Source organism: Lissotriton vulgaris, chromosome 1_1 (genome assembly GCF_964263255.1).
Source record: "Lissotriton vulgaris chromosome 1_1, aLisVul1.2, whole genome shotgun sequence".
NCBI lineage: Eukaryota > Metazoa > Chordata > Amphibia > Caudata > Salamandridae > Lissotriton > Lissotriton vulgaris.
The window spans coordinates 976,903,846-976,922,493 of NC_141685.1; the positions used below are offsets into that span (position 1 = coordinate 976,903,846).

Sequence of the window (18,648 nt, forward strand, 5' to 3'; positions counted from 1 at the left end):
CTGCCTTTCACTGCAGCAAGTGACGCAGCCTAACTTTCAAAGAACTAAAAAGAAAGAAAAAACTCATAGAAACTGTACATTTATGTCGCGAGGTGAATTGCCTCCAAACACTCAATAATTATGCGGTGTGATTTAATTGGCATTGTGAGAGAGTTTAGTTCGAAGAGGGTGTAGTGAGGTGTTGTGAAATGATATTTCACAGAAGGTGGAAGAGGCTAGTGCCAGGAACTTGTTGTGAGAGGAAATTCCTAGAACTACAGAGAGATATTTATGAGTCACTGCCCTCACTTCTAGGCCACGGCATCAAACGTCTGCACCCATGTCTGGTTGCTATGAGAACGTGATATTAAATATTGAAGAAAAGAAATGAGTTTTCACATTTTATGTATAGTTAATTATGCCACCAGTCCATAGAGAATTACTAAGAGTGTATTTAGCTTTAGGAAGGACCCCAACTTTTTGGTGAAAGCTTCTGTTGTATCCCACATGACCATCGTAGGGATTCCTCCAGTGATATCCTCTCCCTTGGAGATTTCCTGTAAGTTCAGATCAGTTCAACCAGCACACCACATTCCTAGACAAGTGGACCAAAAGCATGTTGCTTTGCACACCTGTCTGCAGTAGGGTCCTTGATGTGAGTGAGGTGATGTCAATGTGCTCTAGTTGGGTTGGTAACTATCAAGCTGTCTTACCAAGGAGTCAAGGTTATGTGATGAACTCCAAGACTGTGAATTTGGTGTGTGCGTCTGGGCTTTGGGAATTGACCAGATGCACTTCCGCCAGTCTCTATAGTAATGAATACAAATAAGATGGAAGGCGGCCCACACCACAATCACAATGTTTTTTTTAGCACTGTTCTCTTTATCTACATACCTAATCCGCTCCAGAGACTCGAGCTGCCTGTGAGTACCATGCAAGGGAGAGACATGCATTAAACATTCCCACCAGGTCTAGTCTCCTCGGGCTATGCAATGTTGCACAAGACACCTCATTTGTTGGATGCTGTGCATAGGTGGTAAAGGTTTTGTGAGTGGACAGGTGGGTATTTTAAGTCCATGCAGGTGTAACACATCTGCAAGTGGTACTTTGGGACCACCAAACTAACTCCATGTTGTGCTCTGCACAATAACCTGCCTTTTATGGGATTCACAATGCAGCACTGATGTGCATCGAAAACCGTCCCTTGTCACATCTGTGCTGTCTTCCTGGCAGGTACTTCAAACAATGAGTCGATGCCTGTGTCCCCTGTTGCTTCACACGCCCTGAAATTCGCAGATCAGGGATGGCGCCAGCATTGACATCTCACGACGGCTGCTGCCCTGGTGAAGATCTATGAGAAGGGATTAAAGCCCATCCCCTGCCCTTAGCTCTTTGTTTCACCTGCAGATTCTCCCCTCCTCGAAACCTCTAGAGCAGGCATGCTGACTTCATGGGTGGAAGACAGGGCAGGGTGTAGCCTTCATCCCTGATTGTAGAGTGCTGTGTGAGAACAATGCCTTGCTCAATAAGAACTCGGGAATAGGCTATTACTTTAATTGTGCAATAAATGATGTCAATGTCGAAACCTTTGGGAACCTATTTAAGAAGGACGTGGAAGGTGTATTGGAAGAGTCCTGGCTGACCCACGGTGAGGCACATCTGAGATATCTGAGGTAAGCTCTTATTTACCATGTAACTTCCTTGTTCGCCCCACCAACTGCATGAAACACATTTTTAGGGAGCAATCATTCAGGACAGAGCCAAAGTAAAAGAATCCACACTGTTAATGGTGCCAGGGTCCCCAAAATAGCTGGGCAACTACACCTCATGTCCCCCTTCAACACTATTTTGCTGACACACCTGCACACGTTCAAGCACCCAAACACACACCCGGATACATGTCAAGCAGGCACAGACACGTGCACACACATACTCACACCAGCTAACATGCACAGGCACACGCACACACAAAACAAACATAGAAAAGCATGCTTAGACATGCACACACAAAGTCACACCACAAACTTGCACACACTCATACATGTAGAAATGAGCACACAAACACACACAGAAACAAGCACACACATACATAAAACACACGCAGAGAGGAACGTATACACAAGCTTACACAAACATGGCCACAAAGCGACATTCCATTTCCACCACTAAGTTGCCTTTTTACACCAATCTGATTGCAAAGCGATAAGTGATATGCCAGTTTCACAACTAAAATTGCCTTTTTACACAAACGTATCATAACAAAACCAGTACTAAAAGTACATAGCTACTAACCTTTAGAAAGAGCTCTTTAAAAATCAACTGGAAAGTTGTCTATTATATCGTGCAACCAAAATGAAAAACATTGTTGACCAAAATATCGAAATGTTGTTATGAAAAAACGTAGTACTTTTAAATTCACATCTATGTACCAAGGTACATGGATGTTGAGTTAAGTATAGTAACTCTGGGGCGGATTTACAAGCCCCTTGCGCCTCTTTTGCGTTACTTTTAACATAGGAAAAGTGACGCAAAAGTGGCACAAGGGGCTTGTAAATCTGCCCCTCTTTGCTTACCTAGGTGAACTTACCTTCTCAATATATTGGTCGTCAATTGTGTTGCTACAATAATAAGGTCGCAGGATATTAAAAACTCGATATTCTGACATACGGTCCTGGAAACAATCATCCACCCTGCTTTTAGTTGCTATTCATGAAAAAAAACCACTGTATTTACTAGAGTTCCAAGAGTGTAACTCACAATCGTACTTAGTTGTAGCTCATTGAACCATATTTCTGGTCTCCAAGGTTTTAAAAATGTTGCTTCCTTATGAAGAAAGTCATAAGGCAGCTACAAGGACACTTTGATTTTAATTTTCCTGTTAGCCCTTTGCTTAACCTTCATCCTAGCCAATTTCTAAATATTGAGAAACATCTGATTTTAGTTCAATGTTGTTATGGACCTTTGTAAAAAGCAAGTGGATTGGTGAGCAGGGTGCCTCCCAGGTAGCCTACAAATCATAGTTGTGAATCCCTAAAGGACTGTTCTGACATTCCAACTTTTAAAAATCAATCAATGAAAGTTTTTTGAGTATGAACAACAGTCAATATTAAGATGCCTTCAGCCATAGCTCCTGCCTCTTTAAACAGCATTACAACTATCATATAAACTCATGCAATCGAGAACACTTATCACGTCACTGGGTGAAATCCAATGTATATTTTCCAGTTTTCAAAGTGGGATACACTCCAAAAAAGTTGAATTGATTAGAGGAGGATTTATTTCATATTAGACGTTTTGGTATAATCTGTTTTAAATCAAAATATGAAACCCCTAGGTATATGGTCCCTTCTCCCTGCAAGTTAGTCATTTTCTCTGTCCTGGAAAATAAAGAGTATGTCACTGAAGCTTATCACCCAACAATTGACAGACATCATTTTGCATGTACCTACTTGTGTATTATAGCCCTGAAATCACATTGGGGTTCAATTATTAAATCTTCACCTATGTTAATTTTTTGAATAGCCTATTTTCATTTAGCTCATGCAATCGAGAACATTTATCACGTCACTGGGTGAAATCCAATGTATATTTTCCAGTTTTCAAAGTGGGATACACTCCAAAAAAGCTGAATTGATTAGAGGAGGATTTATTTCATTTTAGACATTTTGGTATAATCTGCTTTAAATCAAAATATGAAACCCCTAGGTATATGGTCCCTTCTCCCTCAAAGTTAGTCATTTGCTCTGTCCTGGAAAATAAAGGGTATGTCACTGAAGCTTATCACCCAACAATTGACAGATATCATTTTGCATGTACCTACTTGTGTATTATAGCCCTGAAATCACATTGGGGTTCAATTATTAAATCTTCACCTATGTTAATTTTTTGAATAGCCTATTTTCCTTCAGCTCATCATTGTTAGACACACCTCATGAAAAACTGTTCTCTGGCCCGAGGTGTCAGTTACCAGCGCGGTTTGCTGTTAAAGGGGAGGATATCTGGCAGAACGGCTGGAGTGGCTGACCTAAGAACTGTGGAGCCAGGTTTGAATCCTGGCCTCCACTCAACATCCTATAATAAATCATTTATTCTACTCCCGCCTAAAAAAAACATATGGAGGGCCTGATTTAGAGTTCGGCGGGTGGAGGTAAGTCTGTCAGGATGGTGGAAGACTTTCAGCCCCCACCATCTTAAGGGTAATCTGAGTTACACATTTCAATGTTGTGTGCCGGCCCTACGGGAAACTTGAAACAATGACAGAAATGGCTATCACAGTGGTTCCTGTAAATGTTGTAAAAGTTGGCCGGACAGTTCCATTAAACAGCGCCAGGAAACCTATGTTGACAGAGCGCTATACAAGTTTCTCTTAAGATAAGATAAGATAAGATGATAGATTCCTGTCAAACTTTTACATTGTTTACTTTTTCCAAAAACAAACTCCATGTAACACCATCTGAGCTATTTAGAGTGGGCAGTGTAATGTGTTCTTTTTTGCTGTCCTGGCAGTCAGGGACAGCAAAACAAATAATGTCTCCCATGGTGTGAGGGCCATTAGTTCTACTTTTTCCTTCACAGTAGTACCTGTCAGCACATTGAAAGTTTGACAGGCAGCGCTGTCAACATGATGAAGCCGTAGGGCAAACCTTCAATGTTTTACTTTAATGTTCAAAAACAAAATCCCAAAGCGGGGTAAAAAGTAATGACCCCCTTGGCATGGAGTCTACTCCCATGGTGTTGGGGTCATTTTGGAATTTTCACTGCCCCATACTACCAGGTTTTACCTTGTGGTGACGGATAATGAAAACAAGCCATTTATTTACCTGTTCTAAATAGGGCAGGAGGACAAAATGGCAACACCTCCAATGGCCCTTACTCTGTCGAACCACAGGCAGTGTATGTCAGTGACAGAGATAGAGTAGTCTCTGTCGTGACATGCAAAATGTCCACCCAACTCCAAGTGAGGCATGAGGACTATCAGTTTGGCAGAGAGGGAACTCTGTCACTAATGCAATGGAGTACCCTCTCTGCCAAACTATAAACCGGGACCTTAGTTTTGCGTCCCAATAAAAAATATGGATATTTCTAGTGCTGGAAATGTTTTTCAGGAGTGAGCTAAATAAATAGAAAAATCAAAGACATTAAGGTGGCATTTATGAGTCGGGAGTAATCACAATTTGATGGGGTTAGAGGTGTTACGGCAGAATTAGGATTACAAATTTAAATGAAAAATTGAAATTCGAACTCCTAGATATTTTGTAGGAAACAAAACCGGAGACATATCAGTAGAAATGATTGCTGAAGCAGTGATACCTGAGGCAAATCTCCATTTTTTGGAGAAAACTCCGAAAACCAAGTTATTCTCACATCTCAAAATTACTGATCCCCAAAGCACCAGCGATTCTAGGTGCATTAATACCATGTCAGTACACCTGAGTACTTTTTAATGATGAACTGAGTATGCTCTCTGATTCACCATTGACTACATGTCTTGCAGGAGGCACTGATTCTTATAAAATACTTGAACGTTGTTCAATATGGCCATACGTTTGGGTGGCACGCCTTTCAATGCTCTACCACCTTTTTTGAGTATGCAAACTTTTTTCATGCACACACACTAACAGACATGCATCTTAATTTCCCTTGCTTGACAACAACATGGCAAGGACACCCGAAATTATAGTTTTTTAGAGATTTTTTAAGACTGACGCTGGGATAATAATGTATCCCATTTGCATGTGTAAATTCTGTTTTTTTAGAGAAAGTATCAGGATGTGTCTACTTCCAAGAAGCACATACATGTAGGGAAGCTCAAATGGTTATTACTTTAGCACCCATTTGAAGAACGTCCTTGAACATTGCACATCTTAACCACTCAAGAAGTTGCTTGTAATCATTTGCTTCTGTCTGATCCACATGTAGCTGATAGGCGTTTTCTACTCAAATTCCTGAGTCCCTCCCATAGTAAAGTGAAGTTGTTTGTAAAACCTGTACTGGACTGGGCAATAAGTAAGTCTCCTTGCCATCATTTTACATTAAGGAAGCTTCACTCTGCATTCATCAGTCAACCATCTTCTAATGAGTCTTCCCTAACCATTGTTAGATATTCCAGCGGCCAGGCACTTGCACAGGGCTCCTTAGCACGCCAGTGGCAAAGCTGGTGCTCATGGAAAGTGCTGATGTTGATGATTAAGTGCCGGTGCATCTATCAGATACAATGGATTCCTGTCCTTTTCCCCTCCAGCACTGGTGCACAATGGCTGCTGTTCGCCAACGCAGACACTTTTGCACCATGGTGCAAGGGTGCCTGTGTTGCGGGACTGATTGGTTTTGTGCAGGAAGGGTAACTTCCTGCACAAAATCTCTCTTAAGAGGTGACACATAGAAAAGGGAAAGCACAAGAAGAATGAAAACATTTCTTCTCGTTGCACTTCCCTAACGCCTTGGGCGTCATTAGGTTCGGACGTATTCCCAGGTTCACGATTGCTCATAAATCTGAGAATGTGTCAGGTTCCATGGGTGTTGCATGGGGAAACCCACAGCAACACCCATGGACCGCCCTTTCACACAGTTTTCTGTGTGAAAGGGGCTCATATTTATAAGGCAGTGAAAAGCCATGCAAAGTGGCCTTACGTGGCCTCATAAATATGCCCCGGCACATTGCGCCACTGGAATATCAAAAAGTGATGTTCTGGCGGCACAAAAGTGCAGGTAGGGTTTCATAAATGAGGCCCGGGGATTGCAGCTTTAGCATTAAACTAGAGCTGTTTTTTAGACTTTTACTTGGCGGGATCACTTGTAGAGATGATCACTTTCAGCCATGTTGTCTCCTCATGTTGTAGAGTCTTCTCCTTCAGACGTGGAACACCAGATGAATGCAATGAAGTCTGCAGCTGTGTTCTTCGTGGTTGCGCTCTTCCTTCCAGTAATCGATGCCGAGGATCATCGCTCTTCATGTTCCCTCTGCAAGGTCCCATCCATGAAAGAGTTTTTAAAGGATGTGGGTAAGTTCCTCGGACACCACTGATCATCTCCTCCATAAATCTGACCACGACTCGACATTCTACACTGGTGAACCATATCCCAGTGTCCCTTAGTGAATGGAACCCCCTCGTCTATAGAGTCTAAAAGCGAAGCTCAGGGTTGTGTACTGTGTAATGAAGCGGGAGTTAATATTAGGATAGCCATGCATGTTACTGTCAAACACCATCTCACCATTCCAAATTCCAAGGTGCTGACTGTGAATGGAATATCTGCGGGCGAAGACAGACTTAAAAGCTGCTGTCTTCTACCCAAACGGCTCCAATCTACACATCTAGGAGTCGATTTGTTAAGATTTTGCACCGCTGCAGAGCCTTGCAAAGTGATGCAAATTGTTTAGAAAATGTTTTATGTCCAGGGCAAACCATTTTTTCTGCCCTGGAAAGTTGCCCTTACGGTAGCATAAATAGTATTTTGTGGTGCTTTGAAATACTTTGCATCAACAATGCATTCCAAGACTACCACCCGTGGTTTTCGATGCAAAGTTAGATCTACAAAGAATGTCCACCCTGGCTTTGTGTCAAAATATAACGCCTCCTAGAGGCAGGTGCAAAGTTGGAGAAATGTTTTTATCTCTCCAAACATTTCACTCATTGGCGGGTGTTGCACTGTACAGCCCATATCCAATAATTGAAATGTTAAAATGCACGTTTAAGCATAGGATCTCGTACTGAAAGACTATCCCACCAGTACAAAACCGGGTCTATCCTTCCAGTACAAAGTTTATGCTAGACATCACACACACACCCTTGCACTTCAGTTACCCGCTGCCGTATGCTACAATTTCATAAATCTGCATTTAAACTGAAAGCTTCCACCTTACATATGATTAATGCCTGACCTGGGCACTTGATACCTAGGATGCACTTTGGTGTATCCTGTACAACAACTTACATAACTAGTGAGGACCATACATATGTGGGCCTGACTGAGGTCCGCCAACCAATAGAATATGTTATAAGCTGCAATAGCGAAGACTGCCTGCGGGTGGTGAAGCTCCTCGAGGCACTGGGACGAAGGCGGTGCGATGAGACCAGGGGGGAGGTGCGACCATCATACAGCTGAACTGTTATTATAATCCGACAAAAACAAATATTTAAGATACATACACAATAGCACAGAAGTGGGGTCAGGACTCCAGCCCGAGGGTACTGGACTGAGCGAAGGACATGGATGGGGCAATGGTAGCTGAGAAAACAGTTTTTAAGGGAAGGGCCTGCCCCAAGAAATTGGCCATAAATGGGGAAAGTGGAACAAATACCGAGGGGACATAGACATCTCCCAAGCAGTGGAAATGAGGCGTGAAAGACAAGAACTAATGGCCCGCCCCATGATAGATGACGCGCCCCCTCCATAGGTGGTACAAGATATGGATTATGGCTAAACCCCAATAGGCATTCTAATATGTTAGGCTGGACTCTTATCCAATTGAGAGTGATAGTTACAATCAAGAGTCCCCGGGGGATGGGGAACGGATATAGCATTTTGCATACTGTATGCACTAATTCGATGCCAAAATATTGTTTTCTGCAATGGACATGTCACTATGTCTGTACTGTTACTGAACCAATGCACTTTCTTACAATAACAGTTAAAAAAAAAGATACACACACAATAGGGCGTTTAGACTTCGGCTAATTCACAACATTGTGTCTAAAGGTGACCAATTTAAGGAATTTTGCAAAACTGTCCATAAAAATGTGAGGGGGTGAAATCATCCAAATAAGTTTTGCAATTTTTTTTTTTTTTAAAAAGACGTTGCATGCCGTATGTGCCACATGTCCGCTTTGGTACCGCCTGCCACAACACGGAAAGGAATGGCTCACTACACTCACAGAGATATGCATATATTTGCAAAGAGAAATGATAAGATGTACAAAAGAGCGTGGGTATCATGCTAAGGTATTTTTCATTTAAATTTCAGCCTCCTGTTTAAAGCCTGAATGTAAAAGTATCACCGCCCGTGGAGCGTCTGCGACCTGTCCTGAAGGTGAGACCCCATGTTTCTGTTCAAAGGCATGGAGGGGTCATAGGCATGGGGAGACCTCTAATTCACTTGCAATTATGACGCCCTTCTTTCAGTCCACTGCTGTGCAAATACTCTGGGTTCCATCCGAAGGTCTCTTTGTTTATGGAATCAGACTTAAATGCAAAGTTCCAGGGCAAGTGGGACTAGGCGAGCGAGTCCATGAGAGAGTAAACGATTGGAAGCATGCATTCAAATGTGACTCAGTGAAGACACAGAAATTCACAAAAGTGTGAGTTAATGAGTGACTGGGTGGGTGGATTTCTGAGCAAATGAGTGAGTAAGTGAGTATGTGGATGAGAATGAAAACGTGAGTGTATGAGTGAGTGTTTAGCTCTGGTGTGAGTGACTGAATTTGTGGTTAAGGTAGTAGGTGAATGTGTGAGTTTCTGAATGACTCGAAGTGCACATGAATGAGTTAATGATTCAATGAATGCATAAGTGACCCCCTGAGCAAATGCACAAATTAGTAAAAAAGTAGAGTGATTTTAAAGACAGTGTGTGGATGAGTTTGTGAGTGAATGTGCGAATGTGTAAACGAGAGAGTATGTGAATGAGTAAGCAAATCTATGGGTGCCTGAGTGAATTTGTACATGTTGTATACGTGAATGAATGTTTTTTGTGGTCGTGCCATTGAGAGAATGTGTGACTGAGTGGGAGTGAGAGTAACTGCCTCAGAGGCTGCATGACCATGCATGTGTGATGTGAATGAATGAATGTGTGAGTGAATGAATGGGTGAACACACTATATTACTCAGAAGGAGGGAATCAACCACACACCTCTGTGCCAAGAGGTGGCAAGTCATGATCATTCCAGAGAAAAGAAGGATACTGAGGAGAGCTCCTTCAGAGTCTCAAGGTGCTCTGAGGAATGTCTCTTAGAAGAATGGAAGTTAGCTTACAGTGGCCTTTCCTCTGTGATCTCAAGAATAGAACCTGTGACTGTGAGGTCAAACACAGGCCCCTATAGTGGACGCATTAGTCCACTAAGCCCGAGACCCAGATCACCAAAAAGCACAATTCCCTAAAGTCAGCGATTCCAGATATGCTGTTCTAGTGGTGGGGCTTTGTAGGACTATAACTTAGTTACTTATGGGTGTGATTTTTGTTTTATCCATTTGTAACTCTAAGACACCATACCATACAGGTGAAAGACAATTAATTTCTATTCTAACCACAAAGCCATCGATAATTCAAGGTAATCTTTGTAACAAAAACTTGACCGCCCATAGATTTATTAGTGGAGAAGTCCCACCCCTTGGTAGCTTTAAGGTGAAAAAAAGGTATAAATGAACCAAACCTCTTGCAATTCATCCTCCGAGGTGAAAAACTCTTTATCGCCATACCAAACCCTAAAGCATTTGTCTTTGGAGGTAAAGTTGGGAAACAGTCTTAACCCTGATATTTTTTGCATGCAATGCTTTTACTATGAATCCCTTACCAGGCAATGCCTTTACTATTCACGTCTTTCCCACTCCAGGTAAGTATATTTAAGGTAGGTGTCTGTGTGTGTATTATTCAGGGTTTAGAGGTTGGTAAGGGTATAAAGTGGTAAGGGTATTTATAGGGTTAACAGGAGGGTAGGGGTATTGGGTGGGAAGAGTATTTTTAAGGTTGAGGGGATGGATACAGCTATAGGGTGGTATGGGTATTTTTAGGTGTAGGGGGTGTGGGTCTAGTGTGGTATGGGTATTTTTAAGGTTTATGGGTGGGTAAGGGTATCAGTTGGTAAAAGTAATTAAAAAGGGGGAGTTGGGGGTGGTACTCCCAATAAAGAAAATCAGTCAATATGTAAATATTAAAACAAAATGTGGGAGGTTGTTACAGGGATCCACATTTATATCACCTAGTGGTGGTTGCCACAAGGTAGTTATAGTTAGGTCAGCTGTTCCATAGGAAAAGTGTTTTTGCGTTGCTAATAACTTTGACATTTTTTGACAAAGATGCTACTCTTTGACTAGTTTGTGCATAGGAAGTTTCGAGGTGATCTGTCAAGCAGGGGCTGGGTTAAAAAAGAGGGGGCCCCAAAACGCAAAATCCCCCTGCATTTTCCATATATTTCTTTAGACAAGGCTACAGTAAAAATTGCTGAACAGAATTGCACCAAATTTGCAGAAAGATAGATCTTGGTCCACAAATTGTGCTTTTTGTGATTTGGTGTGAATACGTTCAATAGTTTATGAGAAATTAAGGTTAAAAATTAATTGAATATCTGGATGGTTGGGTCTTTTTAGACTTTCGCAGGTACTCCAGATTAAAATAGGAGTGTTCTGATTGGCGCAGGTAGCTTTATTTCCCTTGGGCCATCTCGATCCTGTGGGAGTCACCCTCCCCAAGCATTTTTAAACCTCCCGCCAAGCAGGAGCAAACACAAAGTCTGCTCCCAGCAGATAGTATCTCTGTAAATGCTCTCGCCAGCTGGGAGTTGACTTTTGATCTGTTTCCTTGCCCGCACTGATGCGGCCAAGGAGACAGATCAATATATTGGTCCTGCCTGCAGAGAGCAGTATAAGTAGCTGCTCCCTGCGGGCTGGAGTAATGCTGGCACCTGCTACATGTGGGGAGCAGACTAGGGCTACCCGGGTCTTGGGGCTACCCCTGCAGCCCCCAACGAATGTATGGTGGGACACCTGGGCTCCCACCTTTAATAGTATGGGCCCCAGGGGATGTGGTCCCTGGGGCCGATAAAGGCTCAGGGATGGGGGACAAAATGTCACACTCCCCTTTTAACATAGGCTCTGGGGCATGGTAAGGGGATCATGCAGCCCTTCTCTCAGTTTTTAACATATATGTACAGCCCTGGGGGATAGGGTCACCAGGACCTAAAGAGGCTCAGGAAGGGGGCACACAGTTCCATCCCCTTTATTTTTAATAATGGCCCAGGGGGTGGAGTACTTAGGGCCTAACATGGTTCAGGGAGGGAGGATCCAAGAGGACCCCTTCCCTTAAATGAAAAAAGAATGGCCCTGGGGGGAGGAATTTCAAGGGTCTAACAAGGCTTGGAGAGGGGGCAATTGTCCCTCTCCTGTGTATGAAAAAACATAAGGGCCTGGAAGATAGAGCCCCCAGGGCCTAATAAGCCTCGGGGGGGGGGCCCTCAGACCTCTCCCCTTTCATAAAAAAGGCCTTGGGGGAGGGAGTTCTAAGGGCCTAATAAGGCTCTGGGAAGGGGGACATGTCACCCCTCTTCCCTTTCATAAAGAAAAACAGACATGGGGGATGCAGCCTTCAGGGCCTAATAAGGCTGATTGGCCAACCCTTAAAAACCCTTAAAACAACTGCCCTGGGGGATGGGGTCCCCATGAGGTTCCGTGACGATTCAAACCCGTGTTTTCGACATCGTCGTAAACCCATAATTTTGGTACCAGTGAACCGTAAATGATCCATATAGTATATCCTGGTGTTTTCGCTATGCTACGAGCAAGAGCACTCTTGTTATAAACACATTTCCGATAACCCGATGGCATCCATTTTAGATTATGGCATCCATCTTGTATTCTTGCCCTCACATAGTCAATGGACACACAGTGACCTCTGATCAACTCATTTCACTTAAGGACACGTAGGCTTTAGCCGGAGATTCACCTTGCTAGTGACACGTGCACCTTAGGACAGAAACGCTGTGGCCGCATGACTCGGCAAAAACTGCCTCCTCTGCCTGAAGCCAGTCCTGCTATACTGGTTCTCGTGCTCGTTGGCCTGATCATGATTAGGCGGCCGAAGCTGGTACCTTGCCCATTTACGACCCACAAACATCTCTTATCATGTTTTTCTATCTTCTGCACCTGGCTCTGCTCCTTTCCTTCTGGGCCTTTATTAGGGGGAGGTAACGAAATTTACGATGAGGCGATCCGGCTCTTGAATGAAAAGATGACATGGGATTATGATCGAACAGTGGGAACCTCTCATTCGTAATGTTTTGACATCAGAAATTGTTGACCATTCCTGTTTAACGCCAAATATTTATTGTTTAGGACATAAAGTTTAAGAAACGCACTAGTATGTGGAGAATGTTGCCCCCAGCTAAAAAACTTGTATTTAAGGAGCAACCAACTTAGTGCAAATTGAACAGGCTCCTAGATTCTGCCCGTGTGTAGTTTCTGTGACTTCTGTGTCCCTGCAGTAATAAACCTTTGGTCTTTGACGCCACCATCGAGAAGCCCGTGTTTCTGTTTATTTGTGCACCACGACAGGTAGAACTCAGGGGTCTTCGGGTGTTGTCCCTGACACCTCTGGACCTTAATTAAAAGTCCAGAACTCCACCCAGGGCTTTTGAACAGTTGAGGGAGGGGGCCTGTGCTGCCACCCTACACTTGCAAAAAAAGGATGACCCTGGGGGATGGAATTTCCAGGGCCTAATGAGGCCGGGGAGGGGGCTATGTGCCCGCCATGTGCCCACAGCCCGTTTTATAAAAAGGCCAGGTGGATGGTGTGCCCAGGGCCTAATAAGGCTTTGGGAGGGAGGGAGTGCCCCCTCCCCTTTTATAAAAAAAGAACCTGCGGGACGGCTCCCCAAGGCCTAATAAGGCTCGGGGAGGGGGGCCACTTGGCCCCCCCTCCACTTTAATTGGGTCCCCGTGGCATAATAAGGCTCATAGAGGCGGGCCATGTGGCCTTCCTTCCCTTAAAATAATATAAGGCCCTGTGGCCAACCCCCCGCTATGCATGTCCATGGATTGGCTTTACGTATGTTAATGAAATATTACTATATGAATTTTAGAAAACTGAAATTCAAAGAAAAAAACGGAGGTTAAAGTAATAATAGCAATAACAAAATGATTTATAAAGTGTGTCATTACTGCCACCAAAGTGTCCCAGTGCTAGGGTCAAGCTCCCAAATGTCAGAACCAAAGATCATACTTATGTTGCTGTGCCATTAGACTGACCGGACCAGCCAGGTTTTTCCATTTTTGCGGAACGATAATTATTTCTTTTCTTGTCTAATTTGAAGGGGAACGGAGTTCCACAACTTAGCTGCTAACAAACTAATGGGGTGACCCCCAAATGTACGCTCTCTTTACAATGGGGATGCATGCCAACAAGGCCCCGGCAGAAAGTAGGTTCCTCGTAGGAGAATAAGGCTTAAAAATTAGGGTGCAAGTAACAAGGGCCCTTTCTTCTTAAGGACCATATAACAATAGCACATGGCTTTGAATAAGAGCCTTTTCTTCAGGGGTAGCCAGTGCTGCTTTGAGAGTGCAGGGCCCATGGAGGACCGTCCAAGGAGATTCAACAGTAGACGGGCTACCGCGTTCTGCACCCTCTGAAGTGTCATCAGCTGAGCCTGTGAGACTCCCAGATAAAGGACATTACCTAATCCAGCCTGGATATATCCAGAGAGTGGACTACTGTCTTCTTTGCACCTTCTAGAGGCCCAAGGATCTTTATGAAAGGTTTTCAAGATCCTGAAACACTTGCTTGCTAAGGCAGTGATTTGACTGTCAAAAGGAAGCTTGACATCAAACCAGATGCCAAGATTCTTGACTTTTGGCTTTTAGGGAGGTAAAGTTCTCAGCGAGTCAGGCTTGCAGGCAGAAGACCAAATCAAAGCCTGATTACCTAAGACAACAACCTCTGTTTTCCCAGCATTCAATTGGAGACAATTGAGGTTCATCCTCTGACAAACAGGTCCTCAACAAAAGTCGGTATGTTAGCTTCAGTCTGTGGCAGGGTGATATTCAACTGCATGTTATCGGTGCACAATATGATGTTGAACCCGTGACGCTTGATGATTGCAGCCAGGGGGTGCATGTACAGATTGAATAAAGCTTGCTTAAGTAGAGATTTAAACGATTTTAGTGACACCCGAAAGGTGTGGTTTTGAAAAAAAATAAGCAAACCACTGCAAGGCATTATAGCCGACACCAAACTCCACAACCGTTCAAGTAAAAGGTTACGGCAAGGTTATAGTTAGGGGTGATAGAAAAGTTCTGTTATTGTTTAAAAAAAAATCTTGAAAATTCACTGGAAAAAACAAAGGTTAACCCCTTGCCTGCGTCTGACAGCCCCCGGCCGTCCGTCGTCATGGTGGGCGTGCGTGACAGACGGCTGGGAGCCGTCCGATCTGGCAATGTGTGGGGTTATCCTGCACCGCGGGTAAAATCCATGCCGCAAGAGGTTAAAGTAATGTTATAGTTAGGTTAATATTTCAGTGACTACATTAACATTAACATCTTGAATAAAAAAAAGTCACAGAAATTCACCAGTTAAAGTTAGCAGAGCTAAGCTAGTTATAACTTGTACTACTGCTGTGTACTGCTTATGACCTCATGTATTACATCACTCATGACATGGTCTATGATATCACTCAAGACATTATTGATGACATCACTGTCAATGTGCAAGTTTGTTTTATAGTTTAAATTGTGGAGGGTAGCTACCATGTTACTTTTCTACCTAATGTTGTAGAGTCTGTGTCCTGGTACCTGATGGAAGTATTTACAAAACAGATGTGCTAGAAGCTGCCTAGACACACCAATGTTGTTATGGTAGTTACTAATGAAGCTCTCCTAGTCAAAATTCAGGTGGTGCAGACTACTGCTGCTCACCTTGTTTGCAACCTTCCACCCGCACCCCCTACAAGACTATACTCAAATCTCTTCATTTGCTACCAATAAAATAGCGCTCTCTCTTCAAACCCCTCTGCCTAGTGCACAAGCCACTGTCTGAAAACATCCCCCTTTATCTACAAAATAAGTTGCAACCCCATCTGCCAGCATTCAGCCTACGGTCCAAGGGGCAATCTTTGCTATCCCTCGCCTCAAATGTATGGTCAGACAGTGGAGAAGATCATTCTCTTATCTAGCTCCCCACTATTATAACAGACTACTTTTGCATGTATAGTCCTATCCTGACCTAGCCCTATTTAAAACCTGGCTTTTCTGATTGGCCCATACCCCCTCCCTTCCTGTTGATCTGTCTTAGATCAATAGATCTTCTCTAGGCTGATTAATTTTGTGCTAAAAAATATATTTAACAGAACATAACAAATGCTCCTAATGCACCATAGGTGTGTAGAGGCATTCAACACATTATAAATCGTATTGAAGAGCAAATCTCTGTGCAGATGGTAGTTGAAAAGTTCTGACCAGTATGTTCCACAAAAGGTTCTTGGTACTGCAGAAAAAGTTTTGATCAGGGCAAAGATTCTACATACGACTTACTAAATATTGTAAGCAGCCTTGAGATAATAGACAGAATCGTCTCAACATGACAATTTCCACTGAACATAGAAGACTGTGTGCACTAGGTACGGACCTATGTACATGTGCCTATTTTGCTTCAGAAGATGGGTTATCTGTAAACTGTTCACCACAGTTTGAAGACTGTAGGTAGTATGATCTCTAGCACCTTCAGACCCTGATTATTTTAAGCGAATAGTCGCTCTTTAGACACGTTTGCATAGAGTGTACACTGTTCTCAGTAGCTACTTTTTAATACTCTCTGGTATATTTCTCATGAGAGTTTCACTGTCTGCAAAAAGTATGGTACAGAGTAAACTCTTTACATAGAGTAATACATAGTTTACAGTACCCACATTTCTTGGTTTTCACTGAACATTTGTATACATATTGAACACCATGTGCAGTAGGGGTTACTCTTCTATCTGTGGTTGCTTGTTAATATGAACTCAGCTACCAATGATGTGTACGGTGTAGGGGTAATTCTGCACATAACACAAGCTTGCTACACATAAGGGAGATGTTTATGTGATGCCATTAATGATGCTTTATATTAATCTGAGCTGTTTTGTACTTTCTTTCAGACCTCTAATGCCATACTTATTATAGAGTAATGTATACAAAAGAAGTGTGGATGATGTCATCAGTGACATCATCGGTGTTGTTATCAATGATTTTTGGGATGTCATCATTGATGTCATAAATGATATCATAGAACATGTCATGAGTGATGTAATATGTGAGGTCATAAGCAGAGCATGGCGGGGGCGTAAGTTATAGTTAGCTCTGCTAACTATAGCTAGTAAATTGCTGTGTTTTTTTTGTTCAAAACAGTAATGTTTTTTCAGTTAATATATGTGTGTGTGTATATATATATATATATATATATATATATATATATATATATATATATATATATATATATATTTATATATTGTAGGGGTTTAACCTAATTTAAATGTACTTTCCTTGCGTGTTGAAGGTATGTGTGATGAAGGCATATGCTTGGTAAAGGATTCCAGTGAGGGAATGCATGGTAAAGGCATGCTTTTTAAAGACATAAATCAGGGAAAGACTCTTTACTGTCTAACCAAACCCTGAGTCATCCACCGTTAGTGGTGGAAAAACTCTTTACCTCTTTCCCAAACCCAAAGCTATCCTCAGTACCTAATCCTGAACAATCTACCTTTAGATGTGAACTACTCCATATCTTCATAGAAAACTCTTACATTTTTATCCTTGGAGGGTGAAGACTCTTAACCTCTGGAACAAGCCGCTTGTAATGCATCCTTGGAAGCAAAAAACTATTTACCTCATTACTGAACATTTATGCACCCTTCGTTGATGTTGCTGGATAACTCACAACTCTATTACAGAACATTTGACCCACCTTTTGTAGAGTTAAAGTAGTACCAAACCCATAGCCATCCACAACACACCTACCCTTAAATCACTCTTTAGAAGTTGAAGACTTGGCTTCCAGGCATTTGCTTATTATACACAGTCATACGGTCCTGCATCTCCTATGGCCTATCCCACCAGACAGCATTAGGACTGAGTATCACTCAGTATCATGTTCAAAGTCTATCCACAGAACTCATGTGACACCATCAAGACCTCCTGTCCTTTATCAGTCACTGTTAGATGTTCAATTGTGTCCCTACCAATGAATTACTTTTCTCTAACCAATTGTCTCTCCTCTCTTACAGGTTACATAGCTCACTCCTGTTCCTGTGGGATGGCCTGTGGCTCCTGGGATATTCCTCAAGAGACAAATTGCCATTGCCAGTGTGCTAACATTGACTGGACAACTGCTGTCTGCTGCAGAACAGTTGTGAAATAGTCTGGAAATCTATATTTCACTTTCTGGTCATCTTGAAAGTTTAAATAAAAGCATTAAAAAAGACAACTAAAGCAAGAATGGAGTGTTTTTTTTTTTACAGCTGTTCCTTATCCTTCTGATCCTCTTTCCTGGTCGCACAGGGACTCGTTCAGGTGGCGGGCCAGGAGGGATCATGTTGGCCTCTACTTTCCTTCACATAATCTCACTGCATATTGGATGATTATATATCTGCCTCTCTAGACCAAGAAAACAGAGAAGATGGTATGCCTGCTGTGCCTGTCAGGTGACATGATGATGGGTGAAGCTCTAAGTCAGAAGACAGGTGACAGTCTCCTAAAGTTTTTACCCAACTCACACCAAGAAAGAACAACGAAAAAGATAGACAGTCTAAAAGATACGTAGGACATTATCGATACAACTCGCTACTGCAGAGTATCACTTCTAAAAATGGACACCGCTGCTGCTGGGAAGCTCTACAGCAATGACCTGAGGTGGCTAATGCAGCTGCCTAGCAATGGGTTTTCAACTCATCAATCATTAAAGGATGGTACCTCAGCTGTCTCTCAGCCGTGATTAGAGTG

The 18,648-nt window shown here is 42.7% G+C and overlaps 1 protein-coding gene across 2 annotated transcripts; it reads left to right on the plus strand.

The window, feature by feature from the left end:
• The first annotated feature begins 1,560 nt into the window (after positions 1-1,560).
• On the plus strand, positions 1,561-18,145 carry LOC147748327 (resistin-like). Of its 2 annotated transcripts, none has more exons than XM_086960340.1 (4): positions 1,561-1,652; positions 6,834-6,980; positions 8,942-9,007; positions 17,934-18,145. In XM_086960340.1, exons 2-4 carry the CDS (start codon positions 6,848-6,850, stop codon positions 18,065-18,067), a joined length of 333 nt encoding a protein of 110 aa, XP_086816466.1. In that variant the 5' UTR covers positions 1,561-1,652; positions 6,834-6,847; the 3' UTR covers positions 18,068-18,145. The 2 variants fall into 2 exon arrangements, with proteins under 2 accessions (XP_086816466.1, XP_086816458.1); XM_086960332.1 differs by having other exon boundaries at positions 1,584-1,652; positions 6,819-6,980.
• The last annotated feature ends 503 nt before the right edge of the window (positions 18,146-18,648 follow it).